The sequence below is a fragment of the Myxocyprinus asiaticus genome, chromosome 21 (assembly GCF_019703515.2).
Source record: "Myxocyprinus asiaticus isolate MX2 ecotype Aquarium Trade chromosome 21, UBuf_Myxa_2, whole genome shotgun sequence".
NCBI lineage: Eukaryota > Metazoa > Chordata > Actinopteri > Cypriniformes > Catostomidae > Myxocyprinus > Myxocyprinus asiaticus.
Window position 1 is genome coordinate 25869458 of NC_059364.1, and position 20856 is coordinate 25890313.

At 39.9% G+C, this 20856-nt stretch overlaps 1 protein-coding gene across 5 annotated transcripts in view; it reads right to left on the reverse strand.

The window, feature by feature from the left end:
• Nucleotides 1–836: 836 nt before the first annotated feature.
• Nucleotides 837–20856, reverse strand: part of LOC127412489 (inactive ubiquitin carboxyl-terminal hydrolase 54-like) — an 80173-nt gene continuing 60153 nt past the window's right edge. For 3 of the 5 annotated variants that reach the window (XM_051648892.1, XM_051648893.1, XM_051648891.1), the window contains exons 9-22: nt 20487–20636; nt 18531–18699; nt 15151–15324; nt 14792–14980; nt 13968–14505; nt 11067–11203; nt 10169–10330; nt 9792–9911; nt 7298–7454; nt 5994–6928; nt 5718–5845; nt 5133–5273; nt 4468–4699; nt 837–2887 (exon numbers count right to left, since the gene is read on the reverse strand). In XM_051648892.1, the coding sequence (XP_051504852.1) occupies nt 2316–2887; nt 4468–4699; nt 5133–5273; nt 5718–5845; nt 5994–6928; nt 7298–7454; nt 9792–9911; nt 10169–10330; nt 11067–11203; nt 13968–14505; nt 14792–14980; nt 15151–15324; nt 18531–18699; nt 20487–20636 (3804 nt within the window). In that variant the 3' untranslated portion in view covers nt 837–2315. Of the gene's footprint in view, nt 2888–4467; nt 4700–5132; nt 5274–5717; nt 5846–5993; nt 6929–7297; nt 7455–9791; nt 9912–10168; nt 10331–11066; nt 11204–13967; nt 14506–14791; nt 14981–15150; nt 15325–18530; nt 18700–20486; nt 20637–20856 lie in introns of those variants that run through there. The other 2 variants (XM_051648894.1, XM_051648895.1) reach the window with 2 other exon arrangements.

The following is a 20856-nucleotide window of genomic DNA, read 5'->3' on the forward strand; positions in this document are numbered from 1 at the left end:
TGGGGAGGATTTCCATTTGTATATCAGAAACCATTTTACTTATTGGTGCATAAATGTCTCCCAAAAGACATCCTGAGATTTGAACGTGGCTTAACGTATAATTTGGCTTTCTGAGTCCCATGCAGACCATAACTAAAAAAAAATAAATACATATTCTCAATAAAAAATTTCCATGACTTTTAAGATTTTATTAAATTTCCATGACATTTTCAGCTCTGGAAATCACAATTTTAAAGGTTCACTCAGTAATAATGTTATGTTTGCTGACACCTAGTGATGTAGATGCAGCATCACGCTAAGAGCAAAAGTAAAAATGCACTAATCACAGTCAACCATGATTAATTTATTCCGCAAGTGAAAGCATCCAGTTCAAGGGGATTATTGAGAAAAAGCAAACAATATTTGGCAGGTCATATGATCTCAACATGGCAACAATCATTAATGTGCAATGACACATTTCGAATAAAGCAGCATTTTCTCTAAGGCCACATCCACACTAATTTATTCCTGTTTTCAGTGGAGGAAAATGCAGTGTGGATGAGAGGTGTAAACATAGCAAAATCAATGTGTTTTCAAATGAAAATGTTTAAGTGTGGACATGGCCTAAGATTGACATGACAAGAATCTCATGTGTTGACTATTAATTTGGTGTAAGATTAGCTATTAGCAAAAGAATCCATGAGCACACTTTTAAAATTCCCTGTTTAAAGGTCTTAGCATGAAACTGGCACAACAGAAAGACTCATCACTTAAGATTAAGTTTAACAAGACATAGTGTGAATATATATGAAGTAACTATATTTTCTAAAGATAGAAAAAGGCAGTCAGAAAAAAGGTACAGGAGCTCAATATAACTTTATTGCAAAAATACAAGTTTCATTTCTAGCACAGCATTTACATGTCCGAATCCATCTGTACTTAGTCAAAGACTTAATATCTGTACACACTTATACATACACAGCCTTGCTTTTTTTGCAATATCTGTTTTTGTATTTTAATTCAGAAAAAAAGGAGGGATGAAAGAAAGGAGGAATAAGGAAGAAAAGGAGCAATTGTGTCACAGATACATGTTCTTTTAATAATCATGCCAGGGCAGTGTTGCACTGCATATTGGCCAAGCTTCAGATAATTCAATACAGAGGCACTATGATTCACTGTTAGGTCCCGATTTACGAAACTATAGTACATGCAAAAAATGTCAAAAAAAATAATAAGAAGAAGAAAAAAATGAACATGCGATTGGAGGTATTTGACCTGCTCTAATCAGCGTTCACGTATGAAAAGCTTTAATAAATTTGGCCCCGTTTCAATATAAAGTACTCTTGTGGCCGCTATGATGAGCAGGTAACACTTTAATTTCCATGAAATGGCACATTTGCACTTTAAAACTCAGCTAACAGACATTGCTTCACACTTGCATAAGACTTCATAAACAAGTTAATGATCTTAGTCCATGTTTCCAAGAAATAACAAAATAAAATTAAAAATAAAACATTTAATCTCCAAGTGGGGAAAAGTTAATTTCGCACTATTATAATAAGCATGTATTATATTATATGGCTGCAAAATCTATCAAATGGAACTGACACCCAGTTGTGTTACCTTTCACAATCCAAGGCACTGCAGATTTTTCTGTTCTTCTGTCATCTATCTTTTAAGTCTTAACAGCCTAAAAACTTTTTGCACTTAACATTTAATGTAAGATATACTGTATAAATCAAAAAGTTAAAACTGCTGCTACTACAAAATAATAAAAACGATCACAATTAGGGAGGTTTTGATGCTACTATTGGGCAATACTGTACACAAAAATACCGACACAAATGCCAATAAGGTGGATGAAAATTAACTGTTGGTACAATGGAGAAATCTGATGTACCTTTGATTACTGATCTGATGCACACTTACATTACAGCCCTCTAAGTTAAGTAGTTGCACATAAACATTTGTTTTCCCATAAAAATGGGAGAAGTTACAACAGAGGAACGCTTCTAACGTAACACTTCTGAAGTGCACTAAACTTGTTAACATTGTTAAATTACAATCACAGAACTAAGTAAGGTTAGCTTGGAATGCTAATTTCAAGGAGCATAAAGTAAAACAAGTCTTATAGAACTTGTGCATATATGGAGCAAACACTGTATATCAGCAGGCAATGTTCAGGCAATGAACCTTGTCATTCTGTGTGTTCGGGTAAGATGCAGTCATTTCATTTATAGAACATCATGTTTTTTCTGTACTTCCAAGTCAAGTCAGAGAATGAGTGCCTAGAAAGATGTATTTCAGAGGTGTATTCCAGTATGTATATCTATCACTCAGCTGGTCATCCTGTAGTGGTTCATATGGGCTCTGCAGGTTTGGCAATAACTTCTAGAGGGCTCAGCTTGATTCTGCTTGCACAGGGCACAGAGATAGGCAGGTGGGCCACGGGATGTCCCACCACGTGGCTCTGGCTTGTTGAAGACAAGAGCGTCTCTAGAAGACACCCTATAGTCTGCAGTCCTCCAGTCCCTCTCAGGGGGCACATCAAGACGGAGTGGCTGGGCTGGTGGCTCAAAGGCTAGATGTGGGTGATGATGGCTGGACTGATGTGGGTTTGGGGTGGCACCATGGCTTGATTGTCTGTAAAAAACATCCATTGTCTTAATTGATGGTGCATTACGGTGAGGGCGGGAAAGTGTGCCATAAGCATCTGGGTGGCGACGGGGTCCTGGGCCAGCCGGGGGTTCTGGCCTGGTTTGATGAACCGGGGGCCCGGTTGATGTTGACCGACGGAGAGCCCGTGGAAGAGTCCCGTAGCTCATTGCGACACTGTGGTAGTTTTCACGGGAGAGCGCTTCACCCCGGTCAAGCACAGCCAGAAACTTGTTGGCCTTTTGGATATCTCCTGCAGAGAGCATCAAAGAATATTTGAATAATGCATGCAGGGGACAAAAAAACAGTTAAATTGTAGAAAGAAAAGAAAAAAAACAAAGAAAAAAAAAATACGAAGGATTCACACACAAATGGGTTTTTGAGTTTTGACCAAGGAATTTCCATGATTGTTCAAAGATTTTCCAGGCGCTCGTAATAACTGGATTAAGATTTGTTTTTTTTTATTCATGAAAAAGATAAATATTTTTCTAGTTATGAGCTATGCATAACTAGAAAAACCTATATTAACAACAGAGATTTCCATTACTTTTAAAGATTTGAAATCATAATTTTTAACCTCATGCGACCCCGCGTAAACTTGCATGGACTTTGTATTTTGGTTTCACTATATGCAACGCATAATTTAAATAAATTTAAACCAACTGATCTCAGTTCAGGAGACTATGTGCTGTCAGTAAAGGGTTAAAGTTTCAACGCACACAGCCATGTGATAAAACAACATGGCGCCGACCACAGCAGAGTTTGTCTTTGGGAAAAACGCCAACAAAACTACATCTTGTAAGAAACCTAATTAAGTTTTTACATTGAAACCTGCTGGGTCAAAAGATTAGAGTCTTTAGTTTTATCTGATATGCCATTTTTAAAATTTGAGTGATTTACCATGCTGCTAAACACAATGTACACTAATGTGTACTTAAGTGTATTTTCCTTAGAAATCCTATATTTACTGTGCATAATTACACTGAGAATCAATGAGTTCACCCAACAGCTGAAAAATGTTGCTTTCAGAGGCTTTATATGGAGTTAAGATGAAAATAAGGAGCATTTCGAACTGTTCTGAGACCAGTGCAGACAGACAGCACACTGGAGGTTAAGTCATTCACTAATTAGGAAGCAAGGGAGCATCCTATAGCTCACTATGCAGCTAAGTGAATTCAATCCTAAAATCAGACCAAAAGTTCAGTTTCAGGCTGCAGATGATGTTTGGACACCTCAACATGTTTGGCAGTAATCAGTACATAGATTCAGAATTTATAATGTATCATTTTATTTGAACATGGTTGGCAGTGATTGGATAATTCTGGCCATTATTTTAAATCATAATTGATTATGCTCATTTCTGATGTAATGTCTGTAACATCTCAAAAACATGAATAACCATCTCTCCTGGAAACATAATAAACAACTGATAAAAAAAATAGATAGGTATTGTTTAAAATTTCACAACTCAGTCCCACTGTCCACATATGTTGCCATACATTTTTAGGAAAACTATTTGCTCTAGAAGAATTTTTTTTTTTGCTTGTTTATTAGGTGCTACTAGTTACAAATCAAAAAGGGAAATGGAAAATGCACACAGCAGTCACACTTGGGTCTCAGGAGGTTAAATTCCCAGAGTATTTCCAGGTGTTCCATGATCGTTGGAACTGTTTATCTTATAACGTTTAATTTGGAGCTCAGTTATTCAGTTTACATAATCCTCAACATCTCAAACATCAGAAAATAATGATGGAACAACAATGAGGACTGGTGGCAGAAAAAAATTTGTTTGTGGCATGGAGGCTCAACAGTCAGGTGGAGGGAGATGGTTACCTGTTTGTCCATAAGAGGGCCCTGATACGCTAGGCCTCAGTGTCTGCTGGTGCAGGTGTGATGGAGGGGCGGGGTGGTGACTTTGGTGAAGGTACTGGGGCTGCAGCTGCGGCTCGTGAGAGAACATAGGAGGATTGTGGGAAGGAGGGGGTAAAACATGCAGGGAGGTGCTGGACTGACGTGTGGGGAGTTGCATGCTCACATGGTTGGGTATCCTGGAGACAGCGGGGTCCTTCATTAAACAAACAAACAAAAAACAAACAAAAAAAAGAGTAATGAAAGGGATGATAGGTAGGAGAGACAAAAATAAGACAAATTCCCAGCAGCAATATGACAGGGACAGAAATGACACAACAGAAAATAAAAAAATGAATTGGTAATGAAAGTACAGATGCAATGAAAACAAAATTTTCAGATCAAAACAAAGTTCATAAACAACCTTTAGTAAATAAGCTTTATGTACTAAAGTTTCACTGTGTTAAATAGTCACACCAGGTGTCAGTATTCCTCTTTCAAAATTAGTTCACAAACATCAAAGATTTCCCAACCATGATGTTACATTTAATACATACTGAGACCAAACAAATTAAATGGTGCTAATGTGTTTGAGTGCATAATTTGGAACATGTTTGACCAAGTGAGTGTGAAGTGTGTGAGACACCCACAAAGCTGCGAGAGGGGGGGATGTTGTCAGCTCGTCCGCCGATTACAGTCCCACTGAAACTGCGAACAATTCGTCGCAGGTTCTCTGCACTGTATGATTCATCCTCACACAGCGGCGCACCATAGACAGCAGCAGAAACAGGCTGTACACACATACAGACAAACTGCATTAGCATTTCACATCCTTATCCACAGTAAGAATGTCCTTCACTTCACTGAAAATTACAGATGCATTTTTAAACAGTGTTTTAAAGACCACATGAAATGCCTTGATGAGTGCAGTTTTCTTTCCTATGTTGACATATTTCCAATTGAAACAGGAATTGAGAAGTGGGGGGGATTTTTAATTTTACTGAACAAAATTGCCTGTGATTGCAAGATGAGTAATGAATATTTTTGGTCTGTTTTCCTGGAAAATAAAGACTGTAAATTTTAAATGTGTACATTTAAAATTTTGTCAGCTTATGAGTACGCTAGCATATAGATGGCCTCAATGCTAAATGACATGTACAAAAGCTACACAACTCAATTCCATGGGGTGTTTAATGTCTAGCTACTACTGAGATAATGCAGGTGTGATAACTCACCTTCCGAGCCAGATTACTGCTATATGCTGGCGTTCTGTAGGCACATCTCTCAATCTCTGCTGTGGGCGTTTTGGAACGACCAGGAGTGGCAGAAAGTCCTGCAATGTGCTTTCGAGAAGCAACGGGACCTAGAGGGACAATGACCCAATCATCACTCAAAAGACTGCACTTGTCTACTTCACTTCTCCAAATGAAACAAAATGAATAAAAAATGTTGGAAAAGATTTCCCATATAACTCTTTCAGTCTTAATGTTTTCCCCAAATCTTGCCCTTACCTGATCTGTTGGGATGCTGAGGGCTGGGTCCTCGTGGGGCTCGTGGCATGCTGGGAGCCTTTAAGCTGGCCTGATAGAGCGAATCCAGCTCTGACAGCTCCTCACTGGGTGAGCCACGTCCTGACAGTGCTGAATTCTGGGAATTGTAGTATCGACTGACATTCTCAGCCCAGCGCTCCACAGGCATGGGGGCGGCTGGATGGTGCTCCAGTGCTGGTGAAGACAGGGATGGAGGACAGGGAGGTGAGGGGGAGTTGAGGTCTGCTGAAGAGCGCAGGGAGGAATCTATCACAGTTGGATGCCGATCAGGTCGTTCCAAACTGTGGCAAGACCAGTTACGTGGGGATGCCCGGAGTGTGTTTGATTTTTGACAGGCATCAGAAACATGGCCGTGGGGTGCATTTGATGGGCCACGTAGTGACTGAGGGCGAGCCTGCTGTGGTAACTCCTTCTGCTCATCCCCAGAGTTGGAGCTGATGTGTGAAGATGTGTGATGGGCACTTTGTGACAGAGGTGGGCACTGACTGTTCAAATAAGATGGACTAGAATGCTTGTAGTTGGGCAAAGCAGAGGGCTGGAGAGGACCCTCACAACTATTCACCGCAATCACAGGCACAGTGGCAGAACTGCATTTACTGGCAGTCTGTACAAGAGAGTTTGTGATTGTGATGGGGTCTTTGGGGCCCCATGTGTGTGAGTGTGGTCCATTCTCTGTTACAGGACTAGAGTTGTCACCTGAACTGCCCTGCTGCGTTAAGAGTGGGTCTGTATGGTGGGGGGATACAGAAAGGCCAGGGGCATCAGGAATCGGTTTAATTGCAGGCTGAGGTTTCATGAGGAGAGGTGAAAGTGGTCTTAATGCATCTTCTGAAACTGCTTTCTCATCCTCTTCTTTAACATTTGTCAGAAGTATTTCGACCGGGACAGGCTGTTCACTGAATACAGAACATGAACACACACACAAAAAAAACAACAACAAAAAAAAACAGTGAGTTCCTGAACATACACAGCTCAAAGTAGCTTCAGGTAAATTCTTTCACTGTCAGCATCTTGAATCAGTATCTTCTGATAGTGTCATGCAGTATTAAGACTTCCAGATCTGATCTGCCTCTCTATACATCAGTGTTACTGTACATTACCTGGGCAGCTCATTTCAGCACCTGGATTTCAATATGGACTCTTACACTAACCTGACTTTCTTACAAGAGTTTTGATCATGTTATGGCACAATGCATGTTTGCTCTTGGTGTGTGCAGGGCTCCTGGAGCACACACAAACACACAACTGCAGCCAGCAGCAGGTACCTGAGAGGCTGTTTCTGTTCCTTCTCTTCCTCCTGTTGCTTCTGCTGCAGTTCCTGCTGCTGCATGCGTTGCTGCAGACTTCGTGCTCTCCTCATGCACTTTTGCATCCTGCCCTGAGCGTTAGTGCTGCTCTCATGCAAGGTATGCCTGAGTTTAGCTACAACGCAAACAAAAACAAAAATAGGCAAAAGAAAAAAATGTAACAGATGCAGAAAATAAAGAGCTGAGTCATGGGGTGCATGCAAACACACTTGTTACAAAAAACTGAAATGAAAATGGACTCAATATCCGCTTTTCCACTATCAGGCCAAATGAGGGCGTGCTAGTGCGTGCCAGGGTCAGTTGTGTTCCCACTGTCACTTCCGGGGCTTCATCGTGCCTCCTTGGGGCCTCCTCGAGGCCAACGGCCAAGCGCCCAAGCCCAAAGGTTACCCTTGTAAGAAGGCCAACTGGGCACTGAGGCGGGGTCAATGTCAGGGCGAAATTTCGCTGAGTCAGGTCAGAGGTTTCAGCACCAAGATACTCATTTCCCAATTTTTCATATCTAGCTACCATCTTACCTCAACAGATCAACAGAGAACGGAGAATCGTCAGTTCTGGTCAGTAGACGAAATCAGGGCTCTTCTAAATATTTGGGCTGATGAAAATGTGCAATGTCAGATCTAGGGCGTCTGTCAAAATGAAGACGTGATGAAGTATATTGTTGCTGAAACTTGTCAAGTTGGTTATCCAGCGCACAACGGAACAGGTTTGGGAAAAAGTAAAAAAATAAAAATAAAATTGCAGACAGTACAAATCTGTGTTCATTTCAAGGGCTAGCTAGTCTCCAGAGTCTGATATCTCTTGATTTTCTGAAGCTTGAATTTCCCTCTTGCTTGTGAAATGGTGGGGTGTGTGATGTTGGCACCAGGGCTGCGTATTAAGGGCAGGTTTTAGGGCAATGTTTTATGGCTAATGGCCCGATGTTGGGAATACAGATCAGTTTTGGTCCCACGGGTCGAGGCTATTGGCCCCTGACTGACCAGTTGATAGCCCTGGCACGCACTGGCCCAATAGTGGAAAAGTGGCTATTGTTTGGTATAGTTATGAGGAAGGGTTTGAGGGGAAGGGTCACACTAATAGGGAAGATGGGGAATCTAAGTCCTTACACAAATGTTAAATTATGTCAACACAAAATGATTAAATTATAATGAAGTTAATTTAAACCAAAATGAACTGTAGTTCAGCAATGGAACTTAAAAAAGCGAATTACCTGAGCCTAACCTCTCAGTATAGATCTAATAATGGTAATATAGTAATTACAAAAGGAACGAGATTACTTTCACCATGATATGAGCTGCAATCTACCCAACTCTTACCCTAAAACTACAGAGACTACAGAGAATTTGTGGAGGCAGGTGGGGGAGTAAGGTTTAGGTAAAACACAGGGGCCAGGCCATGAAAGGTGTGTGTGCATGTGAACACCGCATAAGTGACAATCCTCAGGGTTGACTTATGAAAGTCAAAGACAGACAGACATAAAAAGACACTGGTAGTTGAAAGGCTCACACACTCTGATCACAGACAGGGAGAGAGAGAGACATATTTTGTTTGATTGATTTTCATAAAATGGATAGTACTAAATCCTGGATGCAAAAGCTATGATGCAAAATAACACTTCCCTTAGCTACCGTGTAATTGAATACACAGCACCCATAGAATGATGTTTTGTTATTATTTACATGTCAGGGACTAAATCTCCCAGCAGAAGGATGCTATTTATTAAATATGCTTTATAACACAAGGTTTATTGCAATTTTGGGTCTATAATATTTTTATTATGTAGTACTAATTTTATAAATGAATAAGGATTTTGGGACTGTGCTATATTGTGAATATACTTATTGCTAAAGAGGTTGCAGACACTATGCTGTGTGTTGTGCCAAAAGGACAAGGGTTTTGGGCTGATGTCAATAATCTCAAATTATATAATCAGCAGTGACTGTTAACAATATAGAATGGCTGGCGTCTCCTAGCTTACTGCTTAATTACATCATACACTATACACACGTAGAATCCACCAAAGTTCTTGCACAGGGGTTGTTGCCATAGTGCTTGGCCCACCTACTTTAGAGCTGCTGGTTGGTTTCTATGGTTACAGACAAACAGGCATAAGCCTTGCCTGGTATCATTATGATGTCCCAGCCATTCCAGACTGGCGGCACGGCAAAAAGGCACGGCAGCCTTGGTGTATATCAACTTAACCGATAACTTTGTTATCCATGACTCCAGCAAGATAAATTTTAACTACTGTTTTTGAAATTAAAACATGTCATAGTAATATGGGGTAATTGTGGTGATGGCAGTGATAACAGGCCTATAAAAGCCCTGCAATAGTCTCTCTCATACACACACACACACACAAAGAGGCTCAAACACAGTGGTGTACAGACACAGACATACACTTAGTGGCAGTAGTGATAGCAGGCAGCAGACTGAGGGCAGGATTACTTACACATTGCTTCGTTAACCACAGACAGAGCAGTGGCCACCTCTCCTGCCTGTTCCAGTCTCAGAGACTGGTCTAGCAGAGACTCTGCCTCCAACACACAGCGCTCAATGCCTTCCCCTTTCCCTGCAGGTGACAAATAGCATAGCACAGCGCTTTTCAGCACGGAAGCCTGCACACCTGCATTTCATACACACACACACACACACACACACACACACACACACACACACACACACACACACACACACACACACACACACACACAAACACACACACACGCGCGCAGTCCCAAGCTCCAAAGGTTAAGCCACAGCAGAAACCCAAGAAATGCATCTGGAGACAGAGCCACTCCCAATGTTCTTGCAAGGCATGCTGGTTACCTTGGTTCTGAAGCTCGTCCAGATCCATGAACTTGCTGGGTCTGGGATTGAAGCCCATGGCTGCCTCTTTCTCCTTTTCCTTTCGTCTCTGTAGCTCTTGCTCCTTGGCCCGGCGAGCTACTTCCTCCTGTAGCTCATCTAGTTCACTGCGGCCCTCGTCCGCTGCGCCACACATACAAACATTAGAACATTAGGGAAACAGTATGTGCAAACAATGTAATGATCTAAGGCTGCATTTACATTGTCAACCAATTTAGATCTTTTACTGATATCTGGCACACTGATTGTACACAGAAAAAAAAACTTTTTCTCATCTCAAATGTAGTGATGCAATAAAAGTGAATGGTGATTGAGGCTGTAACATCTCCTTTTGTGTTCCATGGAAAACAGATAGTCTTAAGGGTTTGGAACAACATGAGGGTGTGTAAATGATGACTTTTCATTTAAACAGGCAGATCAAAAATCGAATACATGTTAAAAAATATTGAACCTGTACATTACGCCTGTAAATGCAGCCTTAAATGCAAACAGATTCTAAATGCACAATTAAATACAACAAATGATGGATGGTGATAACACCCAACTACTCTGGCAGAAGCACAAACAGATAAAGCAGTTGATAGTTCTCCATGGCAATCTCATGTTCCTCAGTCAGTTTACATAACATGTACAGAGATAACATTTAGGAGAAAGGAACAGGATGTATTTTGTCACAAATTATGCTAGATTCTCCTCAAAACTGCTTGCTTATCATTATATTAAGTACAGTACATACATTGAAACAGCAAGATAAACATTAAACATATGACAAGAATGATTTATATCCTTAGGTAAAGAACATGCAAAATGACCCTCATACAAGTTAGATAATAAACACACATGCTCATACTGTACACACCTAAACTCATGTGACTTTTGCCCTTGACTGACGCTTTGACATCTTGCAGTAGGCTACTGCTGCTCTTGGATTTGGTGACAGACTTTAATGATGGGTTGACATTAGGTGAAGGCTTTTGTAACCTTCCCTCTCGAAAGCTGAAGGACAAGCAGAAGACAGAAAGAGAGAGAGCGAGAAAGATGAATAATGTGCTTTCAAACTTGTATCAGGTGAAAAGCATTTTAACATTATTTTTCAATATATTACTGTATAGTGTTGTCACGGTACCAACATTTCAGTAGTCGGTACCAATACCAGTGAAATGTCACAGTTCTTGATACCACAGCAAAAATATGATAATATTATAATGTGCTATTGAACTCACCAGTTTAGTTTTTTTTAATTATTTAATAATTATTGTAATAATTATAGTTTAATAATTATTATTTTCCAGAATATTTTTAAAAGTTGCATTTAATTTCATCATCAAAATGGTGTCTAATCAATAAATTCTTAAAACTTTTAACAAGTGAAAATAGAACTTTTCAACATGTCATTGAATATTTTTTTGCCGAACTTTTATTCAACAGCTGTCTTGCTTGTGATATTTTGATTAATTATTATTATTATTACAGTGAATATTATATTTTACTATACAGTTGTAATATATTTTTATTCAATTTCAGGCATCTAGATTGTATTTTGAATCATGCTTTTATTATGACGTGTATTTTTTGCCAGATGCTTCACTTTTCCGGATAAACAGTTCGCGTCATGGCGCAGTGGGATCACTGATGACTTTTTTTATTTTTTTTATTATTTTCTCCCCTTTTTCTCCCCAATTTGGCATGCCCAATTCCCAATGCGCTCTAAGTCCTCATGGTGGTGTAGTGACTCGCCTCAATCCAGGTGGCAGAGGATTAATCTCAGTGGCCTCCGCGTCCGTTAACCCATGTGACTCTACCCTCCATAGCAACCGGGCCAATTTGGTTGCTTAGGAGTCCTGGCTGGAGTCACTCAGTACGCCCTGGATTCAAACTCGCGACTCCAGGTGTGGTAGTCAGCATCTTTACTCACTGAGCTACCCAGGCCCCCATTGAAGACTTTTTGAAGTCATGTCTGAAATCTCATCTCTTTACACTGGCCTTCTGACAAATGAAATGTAGGACAAACTTTTGGAGTGTTTGTATTTTAGACTACTGGTGTTTGTGTATGTGTTCATTTTGAAATGTTATGTTTAAAATTGTATTACTGTGAAGCACTTTGGTCAACTCTGTTGTTTTAAATGCGATATAAATAAAGCTGAGCTGAGATTAAAGTGCAAATGCTGTGATTTTAATTATATATATATATATATATATTTTACATGTACTGTGTAGTTTACAATGCATTAGTGCTTTGCTCTGTCATCTCATACAACGTGAATGATTCTCAATGTCTGTGGAGATTCTAGTGGATGAGCGGTCAGATTTATTTAAAGTACACAGCTCTTCCACAGTAAGATTGCAGCCTTTAGCGGTTTAATAAATCACACTAGGACATGTCACGATTTTAATTTGATTAATTGTCAATTTCAGTGTAAAAGATGTAAAAGAGCAGTTAAAATTAAGCCTGTGAGCATTTTAAAGCTGTCGTGTGTCAGTCATACTGCGCACTGGTACCGGATAGAGTCGGTGCTCGGTACTACAGAAACACTGGTATCATTACATCTTTTTTATTTTAGTATCGACTTGGTTCCGAAGTACTGGTACTTTTGACAACACTACTACTGTACACACTCCTTTATTTAAAAAAATTCAATATTAATACAAATTAAATTATAACGATGAAATGTTGCCCTCAAGTATTTCTGAATTAAAGGAATAGTCCTGCTTAAATGACAGCATTTGTGACATAATACAAAAAAAATGTTTTTGACTCGTCCCTCCTTTTCTTTAAAAAAAAGCAAAAATCTGGTTTACAGTGAGACACTTACAATGGAAGTGAATAGGGGCCAATCCGTAAACGTTAAAATACTCACTATTTCAAAAATATAGCCACAAGACATAAACAATATGAATTCATTTAAGTGCTTTTCTAAAATTATAAGCTTCACATTTCTTTAAACTCTCCAAATATTTGCCCCATTCACTTCCTTTGTAAGTGCCTCACTGTAACTTTCGATTTTTGCTTTTTTTAAAGGATGGCCGAATCAAAATGACTTTTTGTGGTAATCAACATTATGCCACAAATGCTGTCAACTGAGCTTAACTTGTATTGAACCCGGAATATTCCTTTAAGTAAACATAGCTTGAAGTTTTTCAGGTATCTAACAGCAGTATCAAGTATTAAAGTAAACATTCAGCAAAAAGTAATCAAATATAAAATAAAACTACTTAAATAATTGGCATCGTCTTCAGTGAATGATTAATAGATATAACATGGTAATGATGATTTAATGTTGTTTGTACAGATTCTAATTTTATTGAGAATCAGGCCTGAAATTAACTTCTCGTTTTATAATTATTTTCTTTAAGCCTTACTTTGTGTTCATGTTCGATTGCAGAGGGCAAATGCTAAAGCTACTAAAGTCATCTCTTTCTTGTTAATATAGTTTTCATTAGCATAACATAATAAACAGCAGCAAATCCATTAGGCTGCATTTACACTGCAAGTCACAAATTCGAATTTTGTCCCACCTGTTTACATTCAATAAAACATTACCAATTGCGCTAAGTTTAACACCCTGACATTTACCATGTTGCACTAGTGCTCTTTACAGCAGGAGCTTATTCATGTGAATGTACAATAGCAGGCACCTGTCAGTCAGACAGCAATTGTGAACAGCAGAGAGACTGGTATTGTTATTAATTGCATTTTAGCACTGACTTGGTACCAAAATATCTGTACTGTAACATCCATAGTGTTTACTCATACTCATACCTGTGTGGGCTATTACTGGTCCCCTCGCTAACAGGCATGTCAAGGCTGACGGGGCTGTTACTGTTCCTCTCACTGCTCTCATAGCCACTCTCAATCCTCTGGATGAGCCGTGGGGGCTGCTCTGACCCTCTTCCCAGGGGTCCCGGCAGGCCTCGAAATGTAGTCTGCTCCTTGGACCCCATTAACTCCCCCTGAGGCCTGGTGTCTTCAGGAAGAAGAGCTCCTAATGGACTGTACCCGGCCTGCTTGCGCCGTTCCTTGCCGAAGATACTGTCGATGTTCAGGGCCTCACGCCGAGGCTTCCATGGCGGACGGTAGCGTCCTCCAGAGGAGCTGGACTTGGAGTCACTGCTGGTGCTCTCTGCCTCCCAGTCTCGCACCTTAGCGGTGAAGTCAGGTGGGCATGCAGAGCCCGAGGACGATGCAGAAAGTGGCCGGTTATGGATAATGTTGCTCATAGTCTCCTTGAAGTCTCGAAGTCGACTGGAGCTGGGTTTAGGTAGAGAGCGAGGAACCTGCTGCTCTTTTAAAGTCTCACCTGCAAGAGAAAGGGAGAGAGAGTCAGAGGAGAGAGAGAGAGAGGAAATCATTTTAAAAAAAGAGGAAGAGGGAATGTTATTTTTACTTAACCTAATAGCACATTATCTTATAGTGCACAGCAAGTACAAGCAATGACAATATCTAATGCAGTTTGCATTTACTGTCCACAATGTCAAAGTTAAGGATTAATACCCTGGGTCCATTAAAACAACACAATGTTTATGCAGTGAGGTCCAGCTCCTGTTCCAAGTTTGGTGACAGGGTAATATTGTTTAACTGAATACCTTCGCTGTGGTAGCCAGCAGACAACACCTCATCTGTTTTTGAGCATCGACTCCTAGAATCAACACGTTTCTCAAATTTTCGCGGCCTGCTGGCACTTCGTTTCCTTTCCAAAACGCCTCCCTTCCTGTCCAAGACCCCGTCTTTTCGGAGAGTATGGCGCTGCACTGGATCGGATTCAGTCAAAGAACCTTCACAAATAAACAACAAGTAAAGTCACTGTTGAAGATAAAGAGCAACAGGACAGGAGACAGATGTGAGCACATAACTCCTAAATTGATGAACCCATCTGGTGTCAGTGCATCTTCATGGTGCCTAAAACTGCATTTAAATTTCAGAGTGAACATATATACTGCTATACCTGCGGTTTCCTGGCTGCTGTGGGAGGCGTTGTCAGGGTTACAAATTACAGTTCCCTGGGAGTCAGAGGAGAAGTGGGAAGCCATAGACTCATGATGAGAGTGAGAATGTTTATAGCTGTAGCTGTCTGTGGAAGAATCTGTCCGTGTGTCACTGGAAATAGAGGGTTCACGGCCTGAAAAAACAAACAGAAGGTGTGAATATCACAGATGCCAGTACCTGGAGAAACTGTATATGTGTAAAACTAGAATCCCTATTTTAAGAGTGCAATGTCTTAAGTGAAGCACTATGCGTTACATCGAATGCGCAAATTCAGTGGACATGACCATGAAGTTTTGATATTTTCTTGCAAGTCTAGGCGCAAGTGGGTTTGCGAAATTGCACGCAAAGTGCTAATAGACTTGGTCAATTGCAATTTAATTCAGAGGTTCTTCTCCGGTTACTGCATGTCTGGTTCCTATCATATATTCCATTCCCTGTCAAGCAACATGAATATAAATAAAGACAGTCCATTCATAAGATTTTGGTGGTGTAAATGGGCTGTATGCAATGCATCCTCTGCTCTGTGACGGTATTGTCACCTGCGCTGCTACAGATCGTGATGTGTGTGCTATATGTTCACTTTCGGCCTCTCTGGGACTGTTGGCTCTCATCCTGCTTGCCCATGTCTCACATGCTTGAAATATGCTTTGCTTTTTTCAGATTATTCATTGTTTTGTAATGTATACATGTTATATGTATCTCTGTTTATGCTTAATTTCTGTACAGCGTACTTGAGGTTTGGAAAGGCGCTATACAAAATAAACGTAAAATTATTATCATAATTATAATTAATCATATTGATCTACTGACAAACAAATCATGGCTAGTATTAAAGTGATCAATAGCTTTTAGATATCATCTGCTGGAGGAATCCCCAAACTACAAATTTAGCAACCGATTTTAGACTTTACGTTGAGAATAGACATGGTTCTTATACGTCTTAGCGCAATGACCTACTTTTATTAATTAAGAGAATTTAATTAATTAAATAGAAATTAGCAAATTACACTTTGCGCCACTTCATTCACATACAACACACCCACAGTTGCACGCATACACCCACAGACAGCGCAAACATTCCCACCTATGCCCACTTTCACTTTGCGCTGGGACAAATAGAATTAGCCTTCTCATGAAAACTGGATAAGACTTATTGCACGGTTGTTGTGCGTAGTGCTGTACCAAGCACCGTCACGAAAGTGGAGCCCTAGATTTTTACAATTTAAGCAAAAAATGTGAGTGGTGCTTGCCCATGCAGAACTCACCGCCATAATGCTAGGGTGTTGTGGGCGGTTGCTGGGGTGTTCTTTGTGGTGCTAGAGCATTGCTAGGTGGTTGCTAGGGTATTTTGGGTGGTTGCTGGCCCACCCCCAAGTCTATGAAATAAGAATCTATGAGATTTGTCAGCTATTTTGTCGTCTGCCAGGCAAAAATCTTGAGTTCATTCACTTAGCTCCCCTCTTGTCAACAAGCCGCAAAAATTGAGGTATCATTCTTGTCTGTAACAGTGCACGACAAGTTCTCCGTTGAAATTTAATACTTAAGGGTATCAGGATTCCCACTCTTTTCAAGGCGCATTTCCAGAACATTTTATGTGCCAATCGGGTGTAATATTTACACCCGATTTTGACTTTTGAAGCAAAAACACACAAAAGATCATGATGTATATTGTGGTTATTGGATGGTTGTTATTGGATTTTTTCTGAGCTCCGTATTCGACAATTTAATACAATTTTATTGTCTTATCAAATGAATCGTGTATTAATTAGTGTACGAGTGAGATACTCATTTAATACATTATTATCATTTTTATTAAATTACAGTAAACATTACTGTATGTGCTGCATGTTTCAGAGTGCTATGCTCTGTTATCTACTACACACACACACACACACACGAGCGTGCGTGATGATCATGATATGGTGTTTTCAGTGTGAGCGGCTAGCTACACACATTTTGAAGGGCGCAGCACATGCAGATTATATATATTCAATGAAATCACAGCCTTTCGCAGTTTAATAATCACACTAGGACATATCGTGATTTTAATTTGATTAATTTTGCATTCAAAAATGCATTTTCATCTATATGAAAATCCGTGACATTTCATTTTTTTTTGCAATTTTTATGACTGGATAATTGATTTCGACCATGTTTTACCATTGCGGTATAAGCAGACTCAGATCATTTTAAAAAATATATATATATATTTACATCCCGAGGTGTAAAGGCCGCATCACCATGCTACTACCACTACGGGGTGTGAATTCATTTATAAAAAAAATTGTCATTTGTTGTTGTCATTGTCTCAAGTTTACAATTGAAATGTTTTGTAGTTAACACAACAACAATATTGGAATGAAAAAAATAAATAAAAATCATATTTTGCATTGTATCAATACTTAAACCGTCCTTTGGATGAGATGTTAAACCGAGGTCCTGACTCTCTGTTGTCATTAAAAATCCCAGGACACTTCTCGAAAAAGAGTAGGGGTGTAACCCCGGTGTCCTGGCCAAATTCACCCCCACTGGCCCTTATCAATCATGGCATCCTAATTATCCAATCCATTAATTGGCTCTATGGCTCTAATCTCTTTCCTCTCCACCAAAAGCTGGTGTGTGGTGAGCGTACTTGCGCACTATGGCTGCCGTCGCATCATCCAGGTGGATGCTGCACACTGGTGATGGTTGAGGAGAGTCCCCTGTTCACTGTGTAAAGCACTTTGAGTGTAGTGTCAGAAAAGCACTATATAAATGTAAAGTTCATTAAACTATTTTGTTGGAGTAAAGCAGAGATGACAACAGATGAGTACAGAATGTATATGAAAGGGCTTCTTTCATAAGAGCCAACTATTGATGTTGATTCACAATGCGCAGCCGCCGGCAAATACACAAAAACGATAAAAAAAATGTGTATCAAATCCTGATCATTACTATGGTACATGTAGCAAAAACCTTGTTGGCGACACAATCAAAAATGTTACTATACTAAAATATTTTCCAGGACAAATCATTATTTTCCAGGACAATTAGGTATTTTTCTTATTTTCCATGACTGGAAAACTGCATTGCAAAATTCCAAGTTTGCCAGGTTTTCCAGTATGTGTGGGAACCCTAGGTATTTTTCCCTAACCCCAAGTATAAGCAATTTTAATGGCGAAGCTTTCTTTAGCCTTAATGATTTGTTAATAAAGTCAATAATGGGATCTCATTATAATTATTCATATTTTACTGCTGTTGTTATGAATTTAACAATTGATTTAGAACAACTGCCTCCTTAAATCGTACCAAAGAAATGTGTTCCACAAATAAAAAGCCCTTATGCTGGCACAAAAGTACCTGAATCTTCGCTGTCATAGTATGCTTTAGTATAGTGGTGTAAGTCTAGGCGTGAAGCCAGATCCTGAGCTGAGACCGGCGTCCCTCGGGGGTCAGCATAAAGCAGCAGTAGCGGCTGGTAATGCCCCTTTATACAACGGGACACCACATCCTTCCACTTAGGCCCAATCTGTGAGAGAAAATAAGAGCAAAGAGGAGAGAGAGAGAACAGCACTTTTTAACAGCATATTATAAACATTTTGAACGAGCAGTAATCAAAAACCATAAGTTACTGTCTACATCTGTAAAACTCATCACAAGCAGCAATTTGAAATGTTGAAAAGTTGAAATGTTCTGGATACCCTGAATAGCAAGTTGTGAGTGAAACCAACCCTTTTCCTACATTTTCAAACCGATCTTACCCTGACTCAGATTTCCCAAACCGACGACTTTTTCTACACTCCATCCATAATCAGATACAGGATGTCCGAATGGTAACAGACAAGCATGCACGAATGTGTAAATGTGTGAGAGGTAGAATTAGCTTTAGTGCGTGTGCGTGATAGTTTGCAGTGGGCTATCATGGCGGTTTTTGCTGTGTCTCTATGTAGGCCACACCCTGCCACTGTCCAGCTGGGGTTGTAAACAATAGTGGGATATCCTTGTTTTCAGTGGGCTTTTGTAAGCATTCTGTGCAGCTCATTTTTTGGTCAGTGTAGGCTTGCCAGACTCTACAGACACACAGAAAAAGCAGTTTTGTATGCAACTGTCCAGGATCCATGGTCCTGCATTGCTATTATGCAGCTAAAAACCTGCACGTCCAGGTTTGCAATTCAGCATGGAACAACACCACCTAGAGTAACATAAACACGAGAATAAACTTGTGCATAATTGCATATTTTCAAAATCGACTTGTTGGTGGGTTGCCTGAATGACTAGTCGACTAACTGGTCATAGAAAAGCCCTAAAAACCTAGTTATGGGTTTACCTGACCCCCGAATGGACACGTTTCTAAGGCCCCATTTACACCTTGCATTAACATGCGTTTCATATCCGGATAGTATATGGATATTCTTCAGCTGGACTGCATTTATACCTTGCAGTCAAATGTGTCTCCACTGTGATCGGATAGTGATCTGATCAAGTTACCCGCGCAAAATGGAAAACACTACTTGCATATAACATTAGAGCCAGTGGTAACTAAAAATATCCGTCTTTTAGCGAATTTTAAAAACACTGATGGATAATTCAAATGCTTTCTATCACTTTAACAGTCCAGGTTTTTCATTCAATGTTTTTTGGTGGCCACCAAAGCTAAATTTCACGTCGCCGAAGCAAATCTAATAATATTAATCTCACATTTGGCACATTGCATTTGCTTCTCATCTGAAATGTATGAGTTTCACGTGAGTGTCAGTTATTAGAAAACAGAAGAGAGACGAGAGCAAGTGGGATTTGAGGAGAAAGGCGTGATATTCCAATTGCATTCCAATGGAATAATTAATGGGATTTTGTTCATTGTTCGTGTAACATGATTGCAGGACGGCAGTGTCTGTTTTGTTTTTCACATTGCGAAATTAACAGAAAAAGGCAAGAACCAGCAACACAGCGCTTTAACAATGGATGACTATCGCAAAATCCGGATAATGAAAATGCATGTGCATTTACCCCTTCTTTGAATGTGGTCAGAATCCACTGATTTTACAACGTGATGGATGGATAAATATGTTTTCTAGCGCAACCTCTGCATACATCCACCCCAAAACCACAAATAACGAGCCAAAACATCAGTCTATTCCAGCTAATAATTCAACACAAACTCTCTGTGGACAGATCAAGCAAGGAACATTACAACAGGGCATGTATAAATAAAGTTCTATGTAAAACCCCAGCAAACCGGCATGCTAAGGGCATCAGTTTAGCTTGTGTCTTTCACCCTCACTGGTTTTACAAAGACGGTGCTGATCAGATGGTTACCTCTTTCACATGAGCGTCATCGAAGTAAATCCATTTGCGGATTTTGGTTTGGAAGAAAAAAGTGGAGTAGTGTTTGCCATAGTAACAGACCACACCCACCAAGTAGAGCTCCGCCTGTTTGGCTTTGTCCTCTGTAACTCGGTAGAACAGCTAAGGGTGAAACAGGAGGAGAAGTCATTTTTCACTCATAAATACATACACATTCACACACATGACAGTAAATGTACACAATCACACCTTTACAAAGACAAAGTAAAAGTTTAGGAACTTCTCCGGCAAGAGATTTTGATTGACCGTGAGCTCTTTCAAATGGATTAAAAACAGCTGCGACAGAGATTACTGAATTACCACTCATGAATTCTAGGTGTAT